The sequence below is a fragment of the Notothenia rossii genome (genome assembly GCF_949606895.1).
Source record: "Notothenia rossii genome assembly, chromosome: 3".
NCBI lineage: Eukaryota > Metazoa > Chordata > Actinopteri > Perciformes > Nototheniidae > Notothenia > Notothenia rossii.
In genome coordinates, this window is record NC_136901.1 from 20,427,215 (window position 1) to 20,450,959 (window position 23,745).

At 42.4% G+C, this 23,745-nt stretch overlaps 1 protein-coding gene and 1 long non-coding RNA gene across 3 annotated transcripts; one reads left to right on the forward strand and one right to left on the reverse strand.

Annotated features, from left to right (window-relative positions):
- Positions 1-12,932: 12,932 nt before the first annotated feature.
- On the reverse strand, positions 12,933-22,293 carry LOC307033855 (uncharacterized protein). 2 transcript variants are annotated; one of them, XM_079672491.1, is made up of 4 exons: positions 22,182-22,293; positions 21,733-21,752; positions 21,395-21,552; positions 12,933-13,502 (listed from the first exon to the last, which is right to left on the reverse strand). In XM_079672491.1, the coding sequence occupies exons 1-4, from the start codon at positions 22,231-22,233 to the stop codon at positions 13,367-13,369; spliced, it is 366 nt and encodes a 121-aa protein (XP_079528617.1). In that variant the 5' UTR covers positions 22,234-22,293; the 3' UTR covers positions 12,933-13,366. The 2 variants fall into 2 exon arrangements, with proteins under 2 accessions (XP_079528617.1, XP_079528618.1); XM_079672492.1 differs by lacking the exon at positions 12,933-13,502 and adding an exon at positions 14,543-16,031.
- Positions 18,916-21,348, forward strand: LOC307034485. Its single transcript, XR_013806933.1, has 3 exons — positions 18,916-19,033; positions 19,424-20,116; positions 20,296-21,348. It is a non-coding gene; the product is annotated as an uncharacterized lncRNA (long non-coding RNA).
- Positions 22,294-23,745: the final 1,452 nt, after the last annotated feature.

Here is a 23,745-nt window from a genome sequence, read left to right on the forward strand (position 1 = left end):
AGCCACAATTCTAAAATCCAAGATTTAAAATGGCTTTAGATTTGGAGCCTGTTGGGTTTCAATGGGGACATTTTAGTCTTTATCTGTCTGAGTGTCTGTATTTTGGCTACAAAGTTTACTAGAGAATTATAGGAGCTGAAGTTCGGAATTAAACTCACACCATAGCCACCAACAGCCATGAGAATGAAACATATAATAAAAGAGGAAAATGTGTCTAGTGAGGCACAAGGGTTTGACTCACACAATGATAGAGATTCTAGCACTAATGCGTGTGCTGTACTTCCTCTCAGTGTCGTGGCGTCAGTACTATGAGTGGAGGGGCCTCAGTCTGAGCTCTGTCATGGCCCCCCTTCTCAGCTCCACCCTCTCCATCTACTACATCATCACCTCCCTGCTGCCCAGGCAATGTGAGTGTTCCACAGGGATAACCTCTAAACAAGGGAGGAGCGAGGGATTGGTTTAAGGCTGAAACTTGATTTAAGGCTGTATTAAATATATAAAAACAGTGCGATTTGAAGTAATGCTAGAGTACGAAATACATTCATTTAGAATAAAAGTCTGTGTTGGTGTGGCTGTGTGTTTTTGTCCCTCCTCTCTCAGTTCCAGATATGCACACCCTGAGGAAACAGGGTGTGCATCATCGACTCATCGAGTCCTACAGGGAGTCACCTTCTGGGTGAGATTTAACTGCCGTTATATTGCCTTCTAAAGTATTTTATTAACTTAGTCAGAATCTTCTATAGTGGCTTTTTACAAAATTCAGACTCAGATTCAACTTTATTGTCATTACATAGTGCATGTACTTGTGACGAAATGTAAGTTTAGGCATCTGACCAGAAGTGCAAAATAACAGTGCAGGAGTCTACATGAGAATAATTATACATGGAATCTTTATAAATAGAATAATTATAAATAGGCTATAAACAGATGAATATATACAGTGTAAACGGCATTGACAATAAAATAAAATATATTACATATATACAGTATATATATAACAAAATGCTGTGTTTTCACCTAACCCAGTGGTTCCCGAAGTGGGGGGCGCAGGGGCATGACAGGGGGGGGGGACAGCGAGAGACCAGGAGGAAAAATGGTAATTAAAGAAAGAAAAAAAGAAAAATCATAATTTGAAAAATTATTGATTAAAAAATAATATGATACGGTACTATTACGTCTGGGTCTCTGTGTTTCATTAAAGCTCGGCTCTGTGTGTGTGTGTGTGTGTGTGTGTGTGTGTGTGTGTGTGTGTGTGTGTGTGTGTGTGTGTGTGTGTGTGTGTGTGTGTGTGTGTGTGTGTGTGTGTGTGAAACGAGCCATTTTGTGTTTGTGCGCGAGTGAGAGAGAGAGAGAGCGCACCGGTACCGGAGATCGTAGTTGTTAGCTTCTGGTGCTAGGGAGTTTTTTCAACAACAAAGTGGAGGAGAGTCCTCTCCTGTCAGACTGAGAGGCTCAGTGAACTAAAGGACTCTGAGTGTTTAGATAGTTAACTTTAGTCTAAGTCAGTGGTTTTCAAAGTGTGAGGGGCGCCTGGGGGGCGCCAGAGAGCTTCAGGGGAGGCGCAGCGTGAGAAAGAAAATAACGACGAGGTTGCAGACGAATAGTCAAAAATTCAGCTCCTAACGTCTAACCCTATCATCTATTCCTTGACCTCTTTGTGAAACGTCACGGGGTTAACGGATAGTCGATAGGAGAATTCAAAAGGACTTAGGAGAAGAGACTGCGGTACTTTAGAGAATCCGACTGCACTTTCACTATTTTCACTATCCTGTTTATGATGCACCAGTGGAGGTCATAAATGTGCGTCTGCTGCTGTGGGGAGACTATGGAAACTACAGTTTTCTATACAGTGGACTACAACATGGATGTATAATAAGAAGGAGGCACTACTGTAAACTCATCTAGAGACTCTGCACCGTGGACAACAGAGAAACATATTCTTCATGACCAAAGTTGGAATTTAAATAAAAAAGGAAAGTGAAACTTATGCTCGTCCAGTGGCGGTGCCAGGTTATGGCTGGGGTAGGCTATAGCCATACCAAGAAATGGCTTAGCCCTACATCAGCCCGACCATGAAAAATTATGTTAAAGTAGCATGTTGAGAACACGGATTGCGAAAATCCCGATGGGATTGGAGAGGCCAGAGGTGGCGAAGATGAGGAAAATGTGGAGCAGGAAGCCGCTAACGTTAGCGACATCAGCCAAGGAACTGAATTGAATTGAATTTATTTATTTAAAACAAGGGACAGTGTACATTAATCAACATATTAAAAACATGTAAAAGTAATCGAATTAGCCAAAAGGCTAGTTTTCATCGATAGTCCCTATGCCAGATGGTGATAGACATCCTAAAAGCAATAATAAAAAATGCCACAACATTGTTATACCATTGTACATATTTACAATAGATGAAATCACTGAATACAGATAAAAGCAAGTCATGATAATAAATAAATAAATAAAACATTTACAATACGCACTCATACACACACCTACACCCACACATCAGTGCTGACACTGTTGGTTTGCAATGAGCCACTTTTTAATACTGTGCTTGAATGTGTAGTAGGATGAGGATTCTCTTATTGGCTGTGGTATTGAATTCCATTGATGGGATGCGTGGAATGAAAAGACAGCCTGGCTGAATGCGCTTTTCCTAAATGGGATGGTGCAGTCTCCCCTAGCCGCACCAGTAGTAGCCCTGGTTGAGGTGGACTTTAGGTTGATGAAGCAAGCCAGAGGAGAAGGAGCCAACCCACGAGTGATCTTATAAACTAAGCAGACATTTTTGTAAACTATGAGATTTTCCCAGCTGAACAGATTATATTTTTTAACAATGTGACAATGATGATACCGGAATGGCTTTTTGTCTAGTGTTTTGAGTGCTTGTTTATACAGTGATTCCAGTGGTTTTAGAGCTGTAGAGTGTGCATTAGACCAGCTTATCAGACAGTAGTTGATGTGGGAGAGGACCATTGAGTGAAGGTATAGTTTAGCTGCTGCAGATGATAGGAAGTTTCTAATGTATCTCTAATTTGACAGATTGAACTTTACTTTATTGCAGACCTTTTTGATATGGGTTTTGAAACTGAGGTTTGTGTCAATATGTACTCCTAAGTACTTGTACTCCGAGACAACCTGAAGTCTCCTTCCAGAAAAAAAAAAAATACATCTTGTTATGTTATAATGCTGTGGCCCTTGGAGAAGAACATACACACTGTCTTTGAGACATTTGGTTGCAAACAATTATTGTTAAGCCAGGATGTAATATTCTCCAACACATCAGTGACCTTAGTAGCAGCCTCTTCTGCGGTTTTGCCATGAGTAAAAACAACTGTATCATCAGCACACATTAATACATCACATTCTCCACACACAGAAGGCAGATCATTTATGTACATACTAAACAGGATTGGGCCCAATACAGAACCCTGCGGTACCCCAGTTGACAAACATAGTGCACTAGACTTATGGTTCTCAATTTGAACACATTGGGAGCGGGATGAAAGATACTAATTAAAGAGGTTGGTGAATTCTATAGAAAAATTTAAGTTGAGTATTTTTTGCAATAAGATGTTGTGATTAACAGTGTCAAAAGCTTTCCGTAAGTCAAGGAACACGGCCCCCACAACCCCACCCCTGTCCATTGATGCCTTAACTTTCTCCATGAAGAAGCATGTCGCTGTTTCTGTTGAGTGATTAGCCCTGAATTCAAATTGCAGTGGAAAGGAGCTGTTGTTGATATGATTGATGATTTGTTTGGCAATCAATTTCTCAAATACCTTGGATCCTATGGGTAAGATACTGATGGGCCTATAGTTGGATGTCATGAGAGGGTCCCCACCTTTGAATAACGGGACCACAACAGCAGGCTTCCATTGATTGGGAAAACTCCCTTGATTGATTGCGATATTAATGATATGCGTTAGTTGCTTAACAATTGAGGAGTTAATGTCTTTCAGCATGAATGTGTCCATACCGTAAATATCCATAGCCCTTGAGGATTTCAGATTGGCAATTACTTCCGCAACCTCTGTCTCAGACACTGATTTTAGAACAGCTGCTGGGGTTTGCTAGTGTTGACAGTCTGGAGTGCATTAACTTCCTGAGCTATGAAGCTACTGGCCATGGTAGCCACTGACTCAACAAAATAATAATTGAGTGTAGTTGCTACATCAGCTGGGCATTGGAGAGTTTTGCCCTCAACCCTCAATTCAATTGGCTTGGCTGTCGTAGTGTTTTGACCACTTCATTTTTTTATTTGGCTCCATATAGCTTTTGAGTTGCCCTGAGCATTTTCAATAATTGTGATAAAGAAGTCCCCTTTTGCTTTTCTTAGTTCCCTTGTTGTCTTGTTTCTTAGCCCTGCAAATGTATGTCTGTCATGGGACATCTTTGATTTTATGGCAGTTTTTAAGGCACTGTCTCGCTGCTTCATTACATTTCTGACATGTCCGTTCATCCAGGGGAGAGTCTGTTTCTTATTTTTATGTTTTATCATGATTGAAAATTCATTGATTGTGGCCTGTAGTTTTCCCGTAAAGTTTTGACTGGTTACTTCTAAATCATTTTCAAGTGATTAGATCTTCCCAATCTAAGTTTTGTATAGTAAATCTGAAGTCTTCTTGCTTGTTTTTTGGGATGCCAAAGGATTCTTTATTACCTGCATACGCAGTGCACCGTTTGCCAGTTAGTTTTCTAGATACCAGCACCATATTGTGATCCGACAGCCCTGTTACCATATTGTATGATTTTGTAATCCTTTCAGGTCTATTTGTTAAAATTAGGTCAAGCTGGGTACTGTTGCTGTTTGTTATTCGCGTTGGCCCTTTAACGATTTGAGTCAAATTAAAACTATCAGTAATTTGCTTAAGCTTCTTCCTTGATGACTTATTTTCCCAATTCAGATTTAAGTCACCCATTACAATGACCTCTTTCTTAAAATCACATTGACATAAAACCTTCTTGAATTGATCATAGAAGCTAACATTTGAGGAAGGTGGTCGATAAATTACTATTAAAGTAAAGGACATCTGAGGCGACAGGATCATATTTAGGCCTACACATTCTAGTTCGATTGGGTCTTGCCATAAAATCTCATTGCAACGGATGGTGTCTCTCACGAAAATTAGAACACCGCCCCCTTTAGTGTGCATTCGGTCCCTCCTGTAGCTATTGTAACGACGGCAGATGGGGAGTTGTCTGTAAGCCAAGTTTCTGTTAAACCGAGGTAATCTAAATTAGAATCTAGTAACATATTCTTTATCTAGTCACTTTTTAGACAAGATTTTAAGCTTCGTATATTTAGGTGTCCACCTAATATACCCTTTGGTTTTACCTTCGGGTCCCAAATAATTCTTGCATTGTTTACAGTTTGGACGACTTTCCACTTCCGGTTCATTTGGATTGCTCTGTTTACTACCCTACCACGCTTGATATTAGAGTACACATATTTGAGCGGTGTTATCCTGCAGTCATTGTCACTGTGTGAAACGTTGTGTGGAACCAAACCTGTACATACTGTACGCTGTTATTACTTGCTGGAACCGTCGGAGGTGTTGTCATTTTCGCTGCAAGACTTCTTGGCGAAGAAATCACTGCTGGCGGTGAATTCCCCGGCGACAGTTCGCGCGTACCCGCGGGCAGGGATTCCAATAGTAGCGGAGAATGCTCCCGTTTTTGCCGATGTATGTTCGACTCTGGATATCTGTCGACCTCCTTGGATTGTTGCCACTGGATGGTGAAGAGACGCCGCTGGATAACCTCTGGCTCGTCCGTGTTGCTCAGGGGGAGTAGGCGCCTGGCTGGATCACCCTCGTTGGGCCACCCCAGGCTGGTGTCTGGATGTTGCAGCTGGAGGACTGCTGGATCCTCCGTGGTGCTCAGGGAGGGTGCAGGTTGAACTAGGTGAGTTTGCTGATAGTTTATGGAGCATAAGTAGAGGGAAGTAGAGTTACAGGTGACACTGTCAGCGAAGCTTGCTTCGTTTGATGTCGGGCCAGGACATTGATGAATATCCTCCGATAGAAGTAGACAGATGGCTATTATCACAGCCTTGTTGCTGTGTCGCCTGCATGATGATTTGGCTGTTTTCTTCCTTGGGTTGTACCACTGTGGAAATTGGAGGGGAGCACCCAGGACGTATTCCCCATACCCAAACACAAAGTGGACCTTGTTTGTTTGTTTGTACTGATGAGTCCCATGAGGGATCGGATCTTCATAGTTGACAGTTGTATTCGCATATTTGTTGTTGAGTGATTGCTGAATTGCATTGACGTTTACCGGTTGTACAATTTTTTAAAGTAGCGTGTACAATAGCAGAGCAACTACCGCACCTGATTGACCTGCCGCCATGTTTTTACTATAGCAACTGTAACGGCGAGACGCCGTTACTAGAGCTCTCGTGAACATGTTTATATAATTTATTGATGTAGTATTTATTTAATGGTATAAGTGTTCACCCCCATCTTGTCTGTTGCTTCCTGTCGTCTCTGTGTTCCCTCCTACTGATTACCCAATTGTGTTCACCTGGTGCCCTGTGTTTGCTCCTCCCCCCTCACCTGTATCTAATTGCTCCCCCCTCACCTGTGTCTTGTTAGTCTGTGTGTGTATTTAAGTGCTGTTTCTTGTTGGGCTGGTAGTGTGTGTGAGATCCTGGTGGCTGCAGGCTGGGCTCGCGTGAACAGCAGCAGGATTGAGGCTGTGTGAACTTTGTGCACATTATTTTAATAAATGCCCACGTCGGGTTATATTTTTGGACGTTCTGCCTCTGCCTCCTTGCTTGATCGGGCTGCTCAACAGTCAGTCTCACAATTGGTTTCAGAAGTGGGATTCGATCAAGTGAGGAGGTAAAATTGACGAGAGGAAAGAAGAGGGACCAAAGAGAGGAACCGCGGCTGGGGGTGGCTATGCCTGGAACTGACCAGGGGGCCACGGCTGCTGGAGCGGCAGGAGACGAGAGACAAGCAGCAGGAGACGGGAGACAAGCAGAAGGAGACGGGAGACGAGCGGGCCATTGGAGCGGCGTTTGCAGGCCGAGGAGGCGCACCCGGACCCCTGGGGAGTCTGCAGGACCTGGGTCGTGCTCGATGCGGACCAGCGCCTTGCAGCGAGCCGGGACAGCTTCCGGATGGGTGGCAGCACGACATGTTTGACGACGTTTGAGGGTGTGTCCATAGCCTCAGGGGAGAGATCTAGTGTGTCCATAGCCTCAGGGGAGGGATATATTAGGTCCATAGCCTCGGGGAGGGATCTGGTGTGTCCATAGCCTCAGGGGAGGGATCTATTATGTCCGTTCTAGAAGCTCAAGGACTTGAAGGAAGCCAAGACTGTTAAGACACTGTAAGTGGGCCAATGATGAAAATTGAGGTACGGTGCGCTTTAGGAGAGAAGGGGGGGAATGTAACGACGAGACGCCATTACCAGAGCTCTCGTGAACATGTTTATATAATTTATTGATGTAGTATTTATTTAATGGTATAAGTGTTCACCCCCATCTTGTCTGTTGCTTCCGGTCGTCTCTGTGTTCCCTCCTACTGATTACCCAATTGTGTTCACCTGGTGCCCTGTGTTTGCTCCTCCCCCCTCACCTGTGTCTAATTGCTCCCCCCTCACCTGTGTCTTGTTAGTCTGTGTTTGTATTTAAGTGCTGTTTCTTGTTGGGTTGGTAGTGTGTGTGAGATCCTGGTGGCTGCAGGCTGGGCTCGCGTGAACAGCAGCAGGATTGAGGCTGTGTGAACTTTGTGCACATTGTTTTAATAAATGCCCACGTCGGGTTATATTTTTGGAAATTCTGCCTCTGCCTCCTTGCTTGGTCGGGCCGCTCAACAGTCAGTCTCACGGCAACTGAGGCTGCTAGCGACATTAGCCAAGGACCCGGAGATGGACCAAAACGTCCAATTCGAAAAAGTTATCCGTCAAGACAGATTGGAAGCCACCAACGGTCTTTTAATGGGGCCTGGTTTGACACATACAGCTGGGTCGAATATTCAGTTGAAACTGACTAAGTGTTTTGCTTTGCCTGTCGTCATTTTTTGGGTGCTGGGAAGCGAGTCTTTACCAGTGGATTTAAAAACTGGAAAAATGCAACAGGAGCTTTCAAAAAACACAACGGGAGTGCAGCACACAGGTTTGAAGGCATGGGCTGAATTTAAACAGACAACGAAAGATGGCCCAAGACTGGGAAACATGATTGATGCAGGTCATTTAAAACTTATGAAAGAAAACCGTGAGTACATGAAGGCCGTGGTGATGTCCTTACGTTATACTGCATGTCAAGGTATTGCACAGCGAGGTCACCAGGAGCAGGAGGGTGAGGAGAACTCCGTTAATAGGGGAAAATTCCGAGAGCTGCTACACTTAATTGGTGTTTTTGACGTGACTATAGCAATGAAACTGAACGACAATCCTCAAAATGCTAAATACACAAATTAAGACATCCAAAACGAGATTTTCCAGATAATGGCAGATATGGTCCGAAGTGAATTAAGTGCAGAAATTAGGGAAGCTGAATGTTTCGCCCTAATGGTTGACGAAACCAAAGATGTTGAGTAAAAGCGAGCAACTGTCAATCATTGTACGTTATATAAAAGGAGAACAAGTGCGTGAAGAATTCCTGCACTTCAGACGCACAGAGGGCCTGGATGCCAACTTGCTCCTCAGTACCATCAAACAGACGCTCAGCCTATGCAACATCAACCCACACATGTGTGTTGGACAGTGTTACGATGGGGCTGCTGTCATGTCGGGATGCAAGAACGGAGTACAGCAGAAGTTTAAAAAGGAGGTGCCAAATGCTTTGTATTGTTGGTTATTGTGTTGGTTGATGTGGTCCGCAACGTTGAAGCAGCAGCCTACTTTTTTGAAACTGTACAAATGCTGTACAACTTTTTCGCCAACTCAGTCGCCCATGATATTTTCATAAAGAAACAGAGAGAAAGGGAGCCAACTTCACAACAAGTTGAACTTAAGAACCTATCGGAAACACGCTGGTCATGTCAATATACAGCGCTGGTGGCTATCCGCAAATCACTGCCTGCAGTAAAGGCAACATTTACAGAGATCATGTCTCAGCCCAATGCGCGGAGGAAAACGGAGGCCAGAGCGGTGAGTGATGAGCAGTTTGTCTTGCTTCTTACGCTTTTCGAGGATCTTTTCCGTGTCACAAAATCTGACCTGTGCGCGCAAACCTGGCAACCCACTAGATGGCAGGAGTTTCAGTTAACATGGCAGCGGCTAGCGTTACTCCACAAATAGTCAAGTTTGGGTTCAAGGATTATTTTGTCGATGACGCTAAAAAGAGGTATGCAGGGTCTGCAGCATAAAGATCAGCGACACGACCACCACAACATCCAACTTAATTTGTAACTACAAACAACCCCAACTCATTTTGACGTGTGTGTGTGTGTGTGTGTGTGACTGTGACTGTGACTGTGACTGTAAACTGGCTGCTTGTTTTAGTTTTATTCATGTGTTTATTTGAATGATAAATGTATTGTCGGTTGTTGAATAGTGGGAAGGAAGCTCACTTCTTAAGCCTTTGTCTGTGAGCTTCTGTTCTATGATCTGTGTTTGTTCGTCCACAGGTTTCCAGCCTGCCTTCCTGCAAAATGACTCTTGGTTGAGCACTCTTCCAAAACTCCAGGTTACAAATACAAGAAACACACAACAATGGTTATTAGGGCGGCTCACAAAACAAATCACATTGTCATTAAAAAAAAGTCATTGGAAATTCTGGTATTTTTCAGCCTGAATCTTTTCTTCAGCAATAGCAGAAATGTCAAAAATACAGTTTGTGATTTTAAGACAATGGACTGGGCTGGGACCACATTGATCTCAGTCCTACCAACCATTGCAAATATGGGTAGTGTTAACCCTTAACTGGGCAATCATATATAAATATTTTCGAAAATGTATGTATTGCTATTTTCTAAATGATACCCATATTGTACTTTTACTACACCCATATTACACAAAAATATATCCCTATTACACAGTTTTTACACCCGTATTACACCCATATAACTCTGTTAATAGACATATTACAGTTATGTTACACCATTATACCCATAGTATACCGTAATTACACTTATTACACCATTATTACACCCACATTAAACATTAGAAAACCATTATTACACCCACATTACACATTAGAAAACCATTATTACACCCATGTTTCACCATTATTACACCCATAATATGCCCATGTTACACTGTACACTGTTTGGTCTCCTATATTGACTAAGCCCATTTTACACATGGACAAAGCCGGTCAAATGCCACTATCCACAGGAAACAGAAACCATTTAAGAGTTAGGCCTGCCAAAATGGGGAACGTAAATAGGTTGCAGAATCAAAAATAACTTTGATAATCAGCCGATATGGGAACCATCCTGTAACTGACAATCATTTAGAGGTGTAACTCAAATGGGCCTTTTTAATGAAATCACCGTTCCACTGCACAACTCCCAGCCTGATTGACAGCGCTGTGTCCATCAGTCTCTGAGGGTCCCCACCTTCTTCTGTGAGATGGGCGAGCTGCGATGTGAGCGCAGTGATCAGGTGATGAGGGAGGCCACCGGGGGGGGCTGTGTCCCGACCCACCATCAACCCTTTCCACTGCACGCTGCGCAGAAACGGAGGAGACAACCGGCTGCCATGGTGAGGGAGTTTAAAACGGTCTTACACCACCTGTAGACCCGGCAACCTGGAGCTGAGGAATGATTCAATTCATAGCAGAAAAGCTATTCTCAAATGTGTAATCACAGGAATGTTTCACTCCTTGTGTGTGGAGGGCTGACTCTGCACCTGCAGGTTCTGAACATGAATCCTTTGTCTTTTCCACTGACAAAACTGATTGGTTCATCGTTCTTTTTTTACTTTAGTCAAATTTGAGCCAAATAAAAAATCATTCAAGATGATAAACATACATTTTAAAAATGCATTTGTTACTGGACTTGGATTCAATCTAAATTCTACCTAATCCACCAAATGTTTTTGTTGTAAAAGGCTCATATAAAAGCGATTTGTAAGACCAAGGGCTTCATGGCAGCTGCACATTTCTATCACTCCACCAAACAGGTCATGACAGGAAACACCTGCAGTTAACCTAAGAGGCAATTCTTTAATTTGATTTGAATCTCTTTGATATAAAGAAAGTGACTCACAAAAATGCAGGAAGTAATACATGTCTGAATCTGTGTGGATTGACACAGTTCTTGTTCAAATGTATGTCAAAAGTGCTTTAAAAACATAAAAGATAGTCCAGCAGAAGGTCATGGAGTAAACACATCTCATTTATTTTTGCTAAATGTTGTGTCGCAGCTTCAATGAAACATAGTATGATGCGATATATTCCAACATGTTTTGCTGCATCTGTAACTCTGACTCCATGTCAGCTCTCACTTCTACAACGCATTGGACAATCTCTATAATTCATCACTGCGTTGCAACATTTTCATCTAGTTATTCTGTACTCCTAGTTATTTTTACTTTGCTTCCTATACTCCAACGGCTTTATCTTCCACCTCATGTACAAGCCTTCAGCCAATCAGCAGCTGGACATACCCCTCAGTGATCTGACCTCAGCCTCCCTGTCCCCGCAGCGCACCTTCAGAGAGAGGAAGGCCGAGCAGCACTGGGGCAGAGAGGGGAAAAAAGACAAATGAAATACCATTTAAAGAAGTGAGATGCAGCTCTATTTGAAAAGGCATGATGAAAAAACTGCGTAAAAACAATATATTAATGCTAAAGTTGAAACAATTAGTTTCATAATTGACTCATTAATCAACACATTCATTTTAGAAAAAAATTAAAACATATATTTGTTCTAGCTTTTTAGATATACAAATTTGCAATTTTATGTATGAATATGTTTTGTTTATGGACTTTTGGTCGAGCTGAACAGAACATTTAAATGGTTAATGAAAACATCCGAAACCTTGATGGACATTGTTTACAATTTTAAAGACCAAACCATTTATAAAGGGAACAATTTGGCATTGTTGACACTGAAAGAAATAGCATTTTTATAGCCAGGGACATGAATATTTAAAGACAAAACATGATCAGTCAAGTGACTGACTCACTGCATACTTGTTGTTCTTTGTCCTGTTTACACATGCAGACTAACTCATGCAGATCTAAGGAAGACCAATCCTGTAAGTGAGGCAATGTGTTGGAAACAGTCCTTCACTTCAAATGTGTCCAGGGCCAAATATGAGTCTGTATGAGTGCCTTTAATGTAAATCTACTCAGCCATTCATATCCATTATGTCATAATAACTTGCTACAGGCGTAGCTCCTCATCCATCAACGCCCCCCGAGCCTGTCACTCGTTAAATAAGAAGCCTGCTGCACTTTTTTCTCCCAGGTTGCCGTGCACTGCTTTTTATTCTTCAGGGGAACTTGGAAAGTGGCCACCTTCACCGCATTCTGCCAAAATTGCTGGTTCTAAGACTTGCTGACATCTGGCCATCACAGAGAGGGAAGAAGGATGAGCGGGGCTCCTTGACTTGGTCCTGGGTGTCTCATATACCCTAAAGAAAATGATATATGAGCACCACTATGGTTTATTCAGTGTGATACGCAGTAGCGTGGCGTGGGGAAAAAATTAGGGGAAGCCAATAATACGTCTTTTCTGTTGGGAGGGGGTGTGGTGGTCAATGTAATAACGTAACCAGATGAGTGATTATAGCGTCCGGTATCATTTTACACCCATTTGTATCATACAGATGCAGGACTTACACACGCCTGTTATCTGACCGACAGGTCCGCACGCACTCTCCAGCCGAAACTCTAATAAGCATTCATTCACAAACTAAATCAGGAGACCTTTAACGTTTTACGTCCGGTTCGCTCCTTTGTTCCTCGCTGTACACAGCTCCAGTTTGGACATTGGCCTGTCATTAGATTCAGGGTTCCCACGCTTGCCTTGACATTTTTTTCCATGCTACCTCCTGATTTTCCAGGTACCATATTAAGTGATGATCGATAGGCCCCTGAAGCTTTCCGCCCCCATCCGCGCCCCCCTCCCCTCACACACACAACCCCCTAGGACACCTGACTACTTACTTGATTTAAAAGATGTGCCAGTCAAGTCTACATTGTAAATGCTTAGATATTATGTCTTATTGATAATATCAATGCATGAAATAATGCAACAAGCTGTAGATGAACAACAATTTATTGAACTGGAACTTTGAAACACATGAGCACTGGGATTTATATATGTTCTCTCTTCCACTCCTCTCCTATCTCATCCTGTCCTCTTCTCTCCACACCTCCCCTCTTGTGCTCGCTCCTGCCTTCTCTTCCTACTCTTCTCAACTCCTCTCCACTCTTCTCCCTTTTCCTCTGTCATCCTCTACTCTCTTATCCCCCTCTTCTTCTCCTCTTTCATCTTCGCCCCTCTTCTCTTCCTCCTCCCTCTTTCCTTCTGTGCCCTCCTGGCTCCTCCCCCTCTCCACTCCTCTTCCTCCTCCTCTCTACAGTCTGAAGATCTGAAACAGAATGTTATTTTGAGTTAAAATTGGTCATATCCATAAGCTAAAATGGTGTTATATTTGTCTTTAGGAGGGTGACCAATAAATATTACAATCTTTCATACATCCATAAAGGCTATTGCGCGAACCTCATTGCTTTAACTTATTGACAGACTCTTGCAGCTCTTTCAGGGCTTTGTCTAGAGCTGCCACCTCTTCCATTTTATCAACAACTCCTTTCCGATAGGCATTTGATTTTGACAGCAGTGTAAAATCGTGCTTCTTCTCTGCCATGACTGCCATTTCATGTGCTTCTTTCTCCATTGTTTCAGCGCTAGTCATTACTTTTTGCCGCTTTGTTTTCACTTTCTGGATTTCCTGGGAGAGATCCTTTCTTTTCTTCTCTTTAGGGGTTTGCTTTCTCAACTTCTTCTGTTCTTCCAGATACATCTCATATCTTGTCCTTGCTCATCTGCAGTGTTGCTTGAGGTCTTTTGGAAGAGATCCATCTGTGTGCCCAGCCATTGCATCGTGGACCAAGCGCATTGCTATTAGTGTCTTCTCCTGTAGGTTTTCAACAAGCATATCCTTGTTAACAGAGTACCCCCTTTCTACTGCAGCTTGTCCATGAGACAGCGTGAAGAGACATTGCATGATGTTCCACAGTTCTGCATACTCTTCTTTGCCACTGAGATATCTTCCGAAGAATTCTTCAAGTCTGCAGCTGTAAACAAATTCTTGGAACTCTGCTTTGTGGTTTGGGTTGACATCGAGTGAGAATGCTTTATACTGAGAAAGGACTTTGTCACACTCTGTGGCAGGGCACCATCCAGCATTGAGGAGAACCTGAAGGAGTTTCTCAAACATTGCTGTTGTACTTTCGGTTTCCGTCACAATCATCACAGGGTCAAGGGACCTCATATGCCGCACATCTGGATACATGAGAGGACTTCTCTCCATAATTTTCTTGCAGATCATTGCGAGTAAGGAGACACATTTTTTTTTAACTCCGCGATTTTCCTGGAGCTTCTCAGATGCCTTCTGCAAAGCCTGCTTGGTTGAAAATCCTATGTCCAGGTGTTTGAGTGGGACAGGGATTTGCTTCTCTTGGGGGTCCAGTTTAGTGAGCTGGAGAGGTGTCTTGATCTTTGCAAGCTCTTCTCTCTTGATAAAGCATGACAGAAGGCCTGTCAGGGTGCTTTGGAGCTCCTTTGCCAAGAATGGCACCATTGGGGCATCTGTCTGAAATACCTTCAAAAAAAGCTTCAGCTGTCTTGCAACAAAAGCGAAAAACTCAAGTTTAGCCAGGAAAAGAGGGTCTTCGGTTGCCTTCTTGACTGTCAAGTAGGACGCAGATGTTGGCACTTTACTCTTCGGAAGTTTCTTGTGGCTGTGGATGTACGCCATCACAGCTGGCCACACTTCGATTGCCCGCTCAGCAACTTGCAAGTCTTCAACCCATCGAGTGGCACAGAACTTCAGAGGAAACCTTGCCGTTTTATTCGGCTCACTGAAATCCTCTCGCCTTGCTGGCGAGTCATGGAACACCTGCCAAAGCGCTCTCAGCGCATCTCCGATTTTCCAACCTGTTTCCCTCTCTCCGGTCTGGAAACTTCCATGCACAACATGCAGACCACAACTTCCCAGGTTGATGAGCTTTGGTGCATCTGGGTCCTCTTTGCTCTTGTCCTCTTGGAATATTCTTAAGAACTTCAAATTCACTGTAGGGCCGTCCATCGATATTTGCAGGAGCTTCTTGGGGTCCAGAGGTGACAGGGATCTGTTGATACTCTCCAAGAGCTTCTCTGCCTGAGTGTGTCCTAGGAACTCTGAAGTGAAGTAACGCACAGCTACTTTCCCTTCGCGTTCACTCCAGTAGCGCAGAATGATATCCATCTGTTCTGTTTGTGTCACTTTGTTAAGGCATTCGTCAAAAGACACTACATGACACTTTGCTTTTCTTACGTCTTCGATCAGCTGCTCTTTAAAATGAGGATACAAGCCAAAACATATAAGGTAAGCCGATTTTGTTGCGCCAGATGTAAATTGTTTGGCAATTTCGCTGTTTGGGAACATCTGAGCAAAAGTGTTTGAAATGTCAGAGTTGGAGTTGAACGAGAAGTGTGACCTGACCATCTTCATGACCCAGCGAAACTCTGCTTCAAATACAGCTTGGCTTGAAAAAAATGTTTTCCCCTGAGCTCCAGAGCCTTTTTCCGTAGACTGTTCACTGCTGGTACTGGGCACTTGACTGTCACTTTCGATATCCTGGCTTATTGGGCCGCTTCTTCCCTCTCCTGTTTTTGTAGTCAAGAAATCTGTCATTCTTCTTTCATTATTTAGCTGTCCAGCTAACTTGGTGTGGGTTTGTCCTTTTGAATGGCTCTTGAGGGAAGCGACCCCCATATTGCAGATGTCAAATGACTTGTGGCAAAACTTGCAGTAAGCCTTGTGGACATCTCCTGGTACCTCTCCAATCCAGTCCTTGTATTGAGAGTCATCTTTCCAATGTGACTTGAATCTGCCGCGTGCCATTGTCACTCACTCCTGTAATGCATCACACATTTGAGATTATGAGTCTTACGTAGAAGGGGTATATGCCTACTCTTACTCTGTAAAAGCTTTTGTAAATCAAACTAATGAACCTAAAAGGGAAAACATAAGGCTGGTTCCCCTGTGGTTCCTCAGTACAGCAACCCCACTAGTAAGCTTAGCTTAACAGTATAGATGTATAGAATCAGTCTAGGAATGATCAATGATTTTTCAAAAATGTCTCACCCCAAATGTTCCTATTTAGTAGTATCATTTTATTTTAAGAAAAAAATGAAAAATAGCTAAAAGTAGATATAAGAATGAATGTTACAAAATTGATCAATACTATACTATTAATGTCAATTAGTATAGAAGTAATGTCACAGCCTAATGTGAAAATGTATTGGTAGTTAGCTCGCAATGCAAGCTAGCCAACACTAGCTAGTTAGTTAGCAAGCTGAATGTTGGCTAGCAAGATTGCACTGCATGTGCTTGCTAATCATCATTAACGAATCCAAATTCAAAACAAACTCCCCTAAATGTGGTGAATAACACGGTTTTAGGAAAAGTCAATGAAACGTAGAAGGAGTATATGCCTACTCTTACTCTGTAAAATCTTTTGGAAATCAAACTAATGAACCTAAAAGGGAAAACATAAGGCTGGTTCCCCTGTGGTTCCTCAGTACAGCAACCCCACTAGTAAGCTTAGCTTAACAGTATAGATGTATAGAATCAGTCTAGGCATGATCAATGGTTTTTCAAAAATGTCTCACCTCAAATGTTCCTATTTATTAGTATAATCTTTTTTAAGAAAAAAACGAAAAATCACAAAATAGCTAAAAGTAGATATAAGAATGAATGTTACAAAATGTATCAAGACTAGACTATTCATGTCAACTAGTATAGAAGTAATGTCACAGCCTAATGTGAAAATGTATTGGTAGTTAGCTAGCAATGCAAGCTAGCCAACACTAGCTAGTTAGTTAGCAAACTGAATGTTGGCTAGCAAGATTGCACTCCATGTGCTTGCTAACCATCATTAACAAATCCAAATTCTAACTAGTTAGCAAGATTGCACTGCTTACTAACTAACGTTGATAAACCCAAGTTTACCACAGTTAAAACACAGCTACTTACATTTGAGGATAAACTTGCATAAGAAGTTTCACTGTAGATGTCAAGGCTCCCGTGTTGGCTGGGAAATGCATGTATTTGACCCTTCTATTGAGATCGCGAGTAACGTTATTATTCCTGAAGTCCACCAATCCGAAACTATACTTTTAAAGTCCATATCACCAAGTTGCCTGCATCAAATTCCAACATCCAACATCCAATATACCATATACGATGCAGTATATGCCAAGAGCATGCTCTACAACATGGGATCATCCATTTATATCTACAGTAAAAGCTGTTCACATGTAAAGGGTTTTTATAAAGTCATCTTAATTCTGTGCTCAATAGTTTCATTTTATTATTATTTTACACCTCATCCAATAAAATTTTCCAGGACAACTGTTTCTATTTCCATGTAAGTATTCACTTTTGCTCAGTTTCCATGACTTTTCCATACCTGGAAAATGAAAAAAATAATTCCATGTTTTCCAGGTACCGTGGGAACCCTGAGATTGTATTTGTTGTTGCTGCTGCAGCGGAAGTTTAGTACAATTATTTTTGATTAAATACTCCAAATCTCCACCCTCCATAATTACACTTGCTTCAGTTGCTTGCTACTTTCTAACGGCGGTGAGAGTGGTGCAGTGACGCTATCTATCTTCTATCCAGTAGAGTGGCGTGGGGAAAAAATTAGGGGAAGCCAATAATACGTCCTTTATTTTGGGTCGGGGTGTGGTGGTCAATGTAATAACGTAACCAGATGAGTGATTACAGCACCCGGTATCATTTTACACACATTTGTATCATACAGATGCAGGACTTACACACGCCTGTTATCTGACCGACAGGTCCGCACGCACTCTCCAGCCGAAACTCTAATAAGCATTCATTCACAAACTAGAGACCGTTTTACGTCCGATTCGCTCCTTTGTTCCTCGCTGTACACAGCTCCAGTTTGGGCATTGGCCTGTCATCAGATTGTATTTGTTGTTGCTGCTGCAGCGGAAGTTTTTCATTTATCTAACAGGTTCGTTTTCCACTGACCTGATTTCGAGCTATTTTCCAAAATCCTATGGAGAAATCCCATTGCTATTTTGTCGAGGGAAACCGAGCGCAGCTTACTTCCGCGTTTTGGGACGCGTCACTGAACCAAGTTGATGCGATTTGATTGGATTGTGAGGCAAGGGAAGCCAGCCGCCTCTGGCTTCCCTTGGCATGGCCCTGACCAATCACAGGTTGGCAGGGGCATGACGTGAGCCTTGTCTGATTGGTCAATCCCTCCATGTTTTTTCACCAACGGAAGCAAATTTCGGCTGGCCTCCTCTCGCAACAGAGAGTGCAATCTACTGTTTCACCATAACACCTAGAGGGGCGCTGTTTCAATCTTTGTAAAATACTCAATGAGAATGGGGGAGAGACGGGCCGGCAGCAACACACAACAAAGAATTTCCAAAACTAAACAAAGTAATTTCATTTATTTATTAAAATTATAACTACAATCCGAAAAAACAGGGGAAGCCTGGCTTCCCTTGGCCTCCAGGAGAAAACGCCACTGCTTCTATCTATTAGATTTAGGATTAGAAAATTATAAAAGTAGGGTAGACGTGTGGATATTATCCGACTGAACAAAACGTGCATTTACCTAACAGGTTCGTTTTCCACTGACCTTTTTTCGAGCTATTTTCCAAAATCCTATGGAGAAATCCCATTGCTTTTTTGTCGAGGGAAACCCAGCGCCGTATAGACTGAGAGTTACGTCATCTCCGTTCACTCCAATGGACCACTTTTTTACAGCAATGGCGGATCATAGAGCCTCTCAATCGTTCCCCGGAGGTTAGCGCCAAGGCTAGCAGAGCTGTAGAGTTGCAGCATAATAGACCGTTCGTGACGGACTTTTAAAGGTAAGAAGAAGTTTAAAGATTTATATTGCGGATATTATCAGTACATCTGATTCAAATTAACATGTGTATTAAAAGACGTCAATGGATTATCCCTAAATTAGTAGATTTAGGGAACGTTTACAGATAACAGATAAAGCTAGGATACCGGATCAAGTTAGCAACACACGTTGAACAGCCTTTTAATTTTAAATTCCGTTCTCTTAATGTCATTTCGTCCAACGTTGTTGAATTAGAGAAGAGGGGCTTCTAAACGGGATTGTATGCGGGGGTGGAGGGAGTTAAATATTAGATAAATATAACTTTGGTGCGTGTAACAGTGAGTGTTTTTAGCAGAGCCATATTGTGTCCTTGTGATTATGTTGATTATTACCTGTTTGTATAATGTTGCAGCTCAGCTGATTTTGGATTGATGGCAAAGGGAGAGGGACTTAAGTGAGAGTGAAAGCACAAGGTAAGTTTAATACTACTGTTTTATATAAGTAAGCATACTAAACATGTATTCTATCACTGTATTATATAAGTAATCTTGCTAGTAACCTACTGTATGGCAGGTGGAGGGGCAGTGATGTTACAGGTGGAGGAGCAAAACTGCAAGACTGCAAACTCACAAGACAGAAATCAAAGTTTGTTTACCAGAGAAGAGGTTGATTTCACTTCATTTATTTCATATTTTCTAAAGATGTGGAAATGGCAACAAAAAAAAACTTGAGAGCTGCAACCAAGACAACTGTAACAACATGAGTAGAGAGCCACCAAGGTTTTTCAAGTCCATCTCTTACTCCATTTTGCCAACCCAAATGTCCAGGTACATGACGGGACACCTTGCTTGTTTTTGTTGTTTGCGCTCCTCTGGCTTGGTGCTGGCAGGTGGAGGGCAGTGATGTTGGCAGGTGGAGGGGCAGTGATGTTAGCTGTTACACACCAGGCTCAAACTTAACACATTGCATCCTTCTTTGCAGTGTCCTTATTCCTGGAAGGGGAATCTGCAATTCCTGCAGAGTTTTGTAACCCGTTGGTCTGCACGCAAAGCGAATTTTTAAAGCCTTCTTAATTGTTTCATTGTTCCATTTCATCCCCTTTGTGGTGAGTCTGCCTAATGCCTTAAGTTGGTCTTTTTAAAACGTTTTCTTATATTTGTTGTCCCTAATTTTCATTGTTTTCTTGAGAGCTGCATTTTCCTTCTTGATTTTTCTTAGTGCAGACTTTGCTTTTTTGGTGATTCCTTCTTCGCTCTTTAATTTTCTCTTTAATTTTTTTAATAGATCTGTTTGACTGGCTGCTGGTTCCCTCGTATGCTGACTGGCTGCTGGTTCCCTCGTATGCTGACTGGCTGCTGGTTCCCTCGTATGCTGACTGGCTGCTGGTTCTCTCGTATGCTGACTGGCTTCTGGCTGAGTGGGTGGTGTCCACCCTCCCTGTCTCTCCTCACTAGCCATGTCCTCTCTTTCTTCACCCTCACTTTCCTTTCTCTCAGTCTCCTCATCCCTTCTTCCCTCAATCTTTGAGACTAATGTAAGTAGAAGACATGGCACTGTAGATTTTCGAACATTTAAAATATTATACCACTTAAAAATAAGAAATATGACTTTTGTTACTAAGAGTTCATACTTATTATACCTGTGTCACCTTTCACACTATAGCTGTGATCATGAGCTATGGGCTTTGTAGATACAGGTCACGGGGTGAATCGTGGTGCAGGGCCCCTTCTCTTTTTGACCACAGGGCGATGCACGAAGATGGTGGGTATAGCCTCTGCTCTCAGCCTAGTCTTGCCCTTTTTTGTCTTGACAAACTGGTCTGCATCAAAATGTGCCTGCGGAGTGACTTGAGGTTACTTCACACACAGAACAACTCAGTTTTGTCTGCCCACATACATATTCCATAGTGGTTGAATACACGGTATTAGGAAACACTTTATACTTACTGGACATGTTACATACTGTATATAAAATATGACCAAGAATGTGAGACAACTTTATAGAAATTAATATCACATCTGTTACTGATGCCATTTGTCATACTTTGTTAAACTCACAAATAATAAAGTTCCATAACTTCAGTTGGGAACAAAGACCACACCTTATCTCCCCAAGGCAATTTCTCATCCAATAGGTGTGCTATATAGGTGTGTATAACCCTGTCTCCTGTCTGTTACTCCCTCTTTCAGCACAAGAACCAGAGGGGGATTCAATGGAGCCTGAATACCTGCACTGAGACCCTCACCCTGCACCCTGAGTCTCAACTCTCAGTGTTTTTCAAGCCTTTCCCTGTTTTTTTGTATTAAACAAAAAATTAAGCTTTCCCAATGGTGTGGTTTTCGTTTTGTGAAAAAGTGCAAATGCAGTGTTTGTATATAATTACCTCACATATTTTTTTGCTGTTGGTCGTGAAATTGCTCCTGCTGACTTGAGCCAGCCATTTTTTCCTGCGCTCTGTGTCAGTGGGGAAGCCGTACATTCGTACTCCTTTCTCGGAGCGATTTGAGCATCCCCAGGCAGCACAGCAAACCATGGTGGCGACTAGGAGGCAGCACAGCAAACCAGGACAACACAGAGGAAAAGGCACAGACAAACTGCATGATATGCTATTCAATGTTTATTGAATTCCATGTATTTGCAATGGATGTTCCTAAAACAACATATTTAACATCATCATCATCATGCTGCTGCTGCTGCTGCTGCTAGTCCTTTGATAGTCACCTGTCGGTCTCCTTTCCTTTCTGAAAGCCATAAAGATGACATTAGTCATTTAGATAACTTGTGTCCTCAATTACCATGGGATTACTGAAACTACCATGAATTTAAGAAAATGGTAGAAATTAATCTAATCTGAATTTTGAAGCGTTCCTTTAGATCCCCTCCCTCTAAATATATCAATAAACATTAGAAAGTGATGCTCCTGACTACCATACAAGTTTAAGAAGATAATATTGGTTTTAAAGAATTCAAAGCTATAAACAGCAACAGGCTCTTTAACCAAGGCACTGTTAGCCTAACATGTAAACTAGTTGTTCACACTAATCCTAATATTATCACTTAATATTAGCAAATTCTATTCTATTTTTTCAAACATATTGATGTAAATACATACACATATCGATTTGTTGTATAAATATTGCACATCAAAACCTTTATTCACTAATAATTACCAAAAATCGTAGTTCTATCTCCTGTTATCAATGCATTCACATTGCCCGCCATGAACTTCCGGGGAACGATCCTCGTCTACATGAACCACGTGACGATAACCGTTTTTGGACTTCCGCTGGGGAAACCGAGCACAGCTTACTTCCGCTTTTTGGGACGCGTCACTGCAGCACTAAGTTGATGCGATTTGATTGGATTGTGAGGCAAGGGAAGCCAGCCGGCTCTGGCTTCCCTTGGCATGGCCCTGACCAATCACAGGTTGGCAGGGGCATGACGTGAGCCTCATCTGATTGGTCAATAGAGAGGCGAAGTCCCGCCCATCTACTTCCGACCCATGGGACCCCGGAAGCGGAAAATTATACATTGACGTCAATGGAGAGAGAAAAGTCATCTTTCGATCACGTTTGAATTGTGCAACGAATGACACATATGATGTTTGTCAAATTAAAAGAACATTTTGCAAGTCAAAAAAATAAAAATGTGTCTTAAAACTGTGAAGTTACAATTTTTTTGGTGTGAAACCGCTCAGTGAACTACAGGTCTCTGGTCTCGCACAATACGCGTCACCATCACAAAGATGGCTGTCACGTTAGTAAATTTCACCTGTTTCTTTCAGAATGACGCGAAAAAGTATAAAACGAGGTGAAAATCACTACAAGTCTGGGCATGTTGAGAGCTGTACATACACGAAAGGGAGCGGTTCTTTAAAAGCCAGCATGCGGGACCGGCTTTACAAGGTTTCAGTGAGTAATATGAGTGCAATGTTTAAGGTTAATGTCAGCTAGCTAACATTAGCTAACAAGGTACACTAACGTGTTTTGTTTTAGCAACTAGTTTTCTCCTTAAGAACTTTGTGGTGTCTGTGTATGCTGTGGATAACATTAGTGTTCACAAGAACAAGATACACTCCCGTGTTTTGTTTTAGTTGCTCTTCAGATTGAAGCAGCCATTTTTATATCGACTATATGTGTGATCTCCTTTTTACATCTCGTTGTGTCATTTGAGTTTATTTGCTGTGTGTAGATTCAAGGATTTTGGTTATCTTGTCCAGGGATGCAAACTTGTCACCTTTCGGCGAAATTCTCCGTTTTGAATCCAAAATAGGTCCTTTGTGTGATTCATGTAGATCTGCGCAAAAAATATTTTTGGGGTATGGGAGGGGGTCTGGGACCCGGATTAATGTGCGGCCGCGAGCTTTTTTTCTATATTATAATGAAGCGCGAGCTGTGTGCTCGAGTCTTCCTGCCTGTCGGCTCTGCTCATGATGTATAATAAGCCTCTGCTGCTCGGCGATGATGGTCTAGCTTCAGCAGCTACATTACCTACGGTGTGTTCGTTAATATTAACTGTGCGTCCGGAGTCACTGCGGCACAGACTGGACCGCTGGTGAACAGTTGTTAGAACGGGCCGTTCAGGTATTCAGAGTAGAGCTCCCTGTCGGAGCGGCAGAGCGTGATGTGCACTGAAAAGTTTTTTTTTCCCGTCGCAATATTATCGTTGAGGTAGCTAACTAGCATACATTGTCACTATCTGCTAACGTTAGCTTTAGCCTTCGTTTTCTAATCG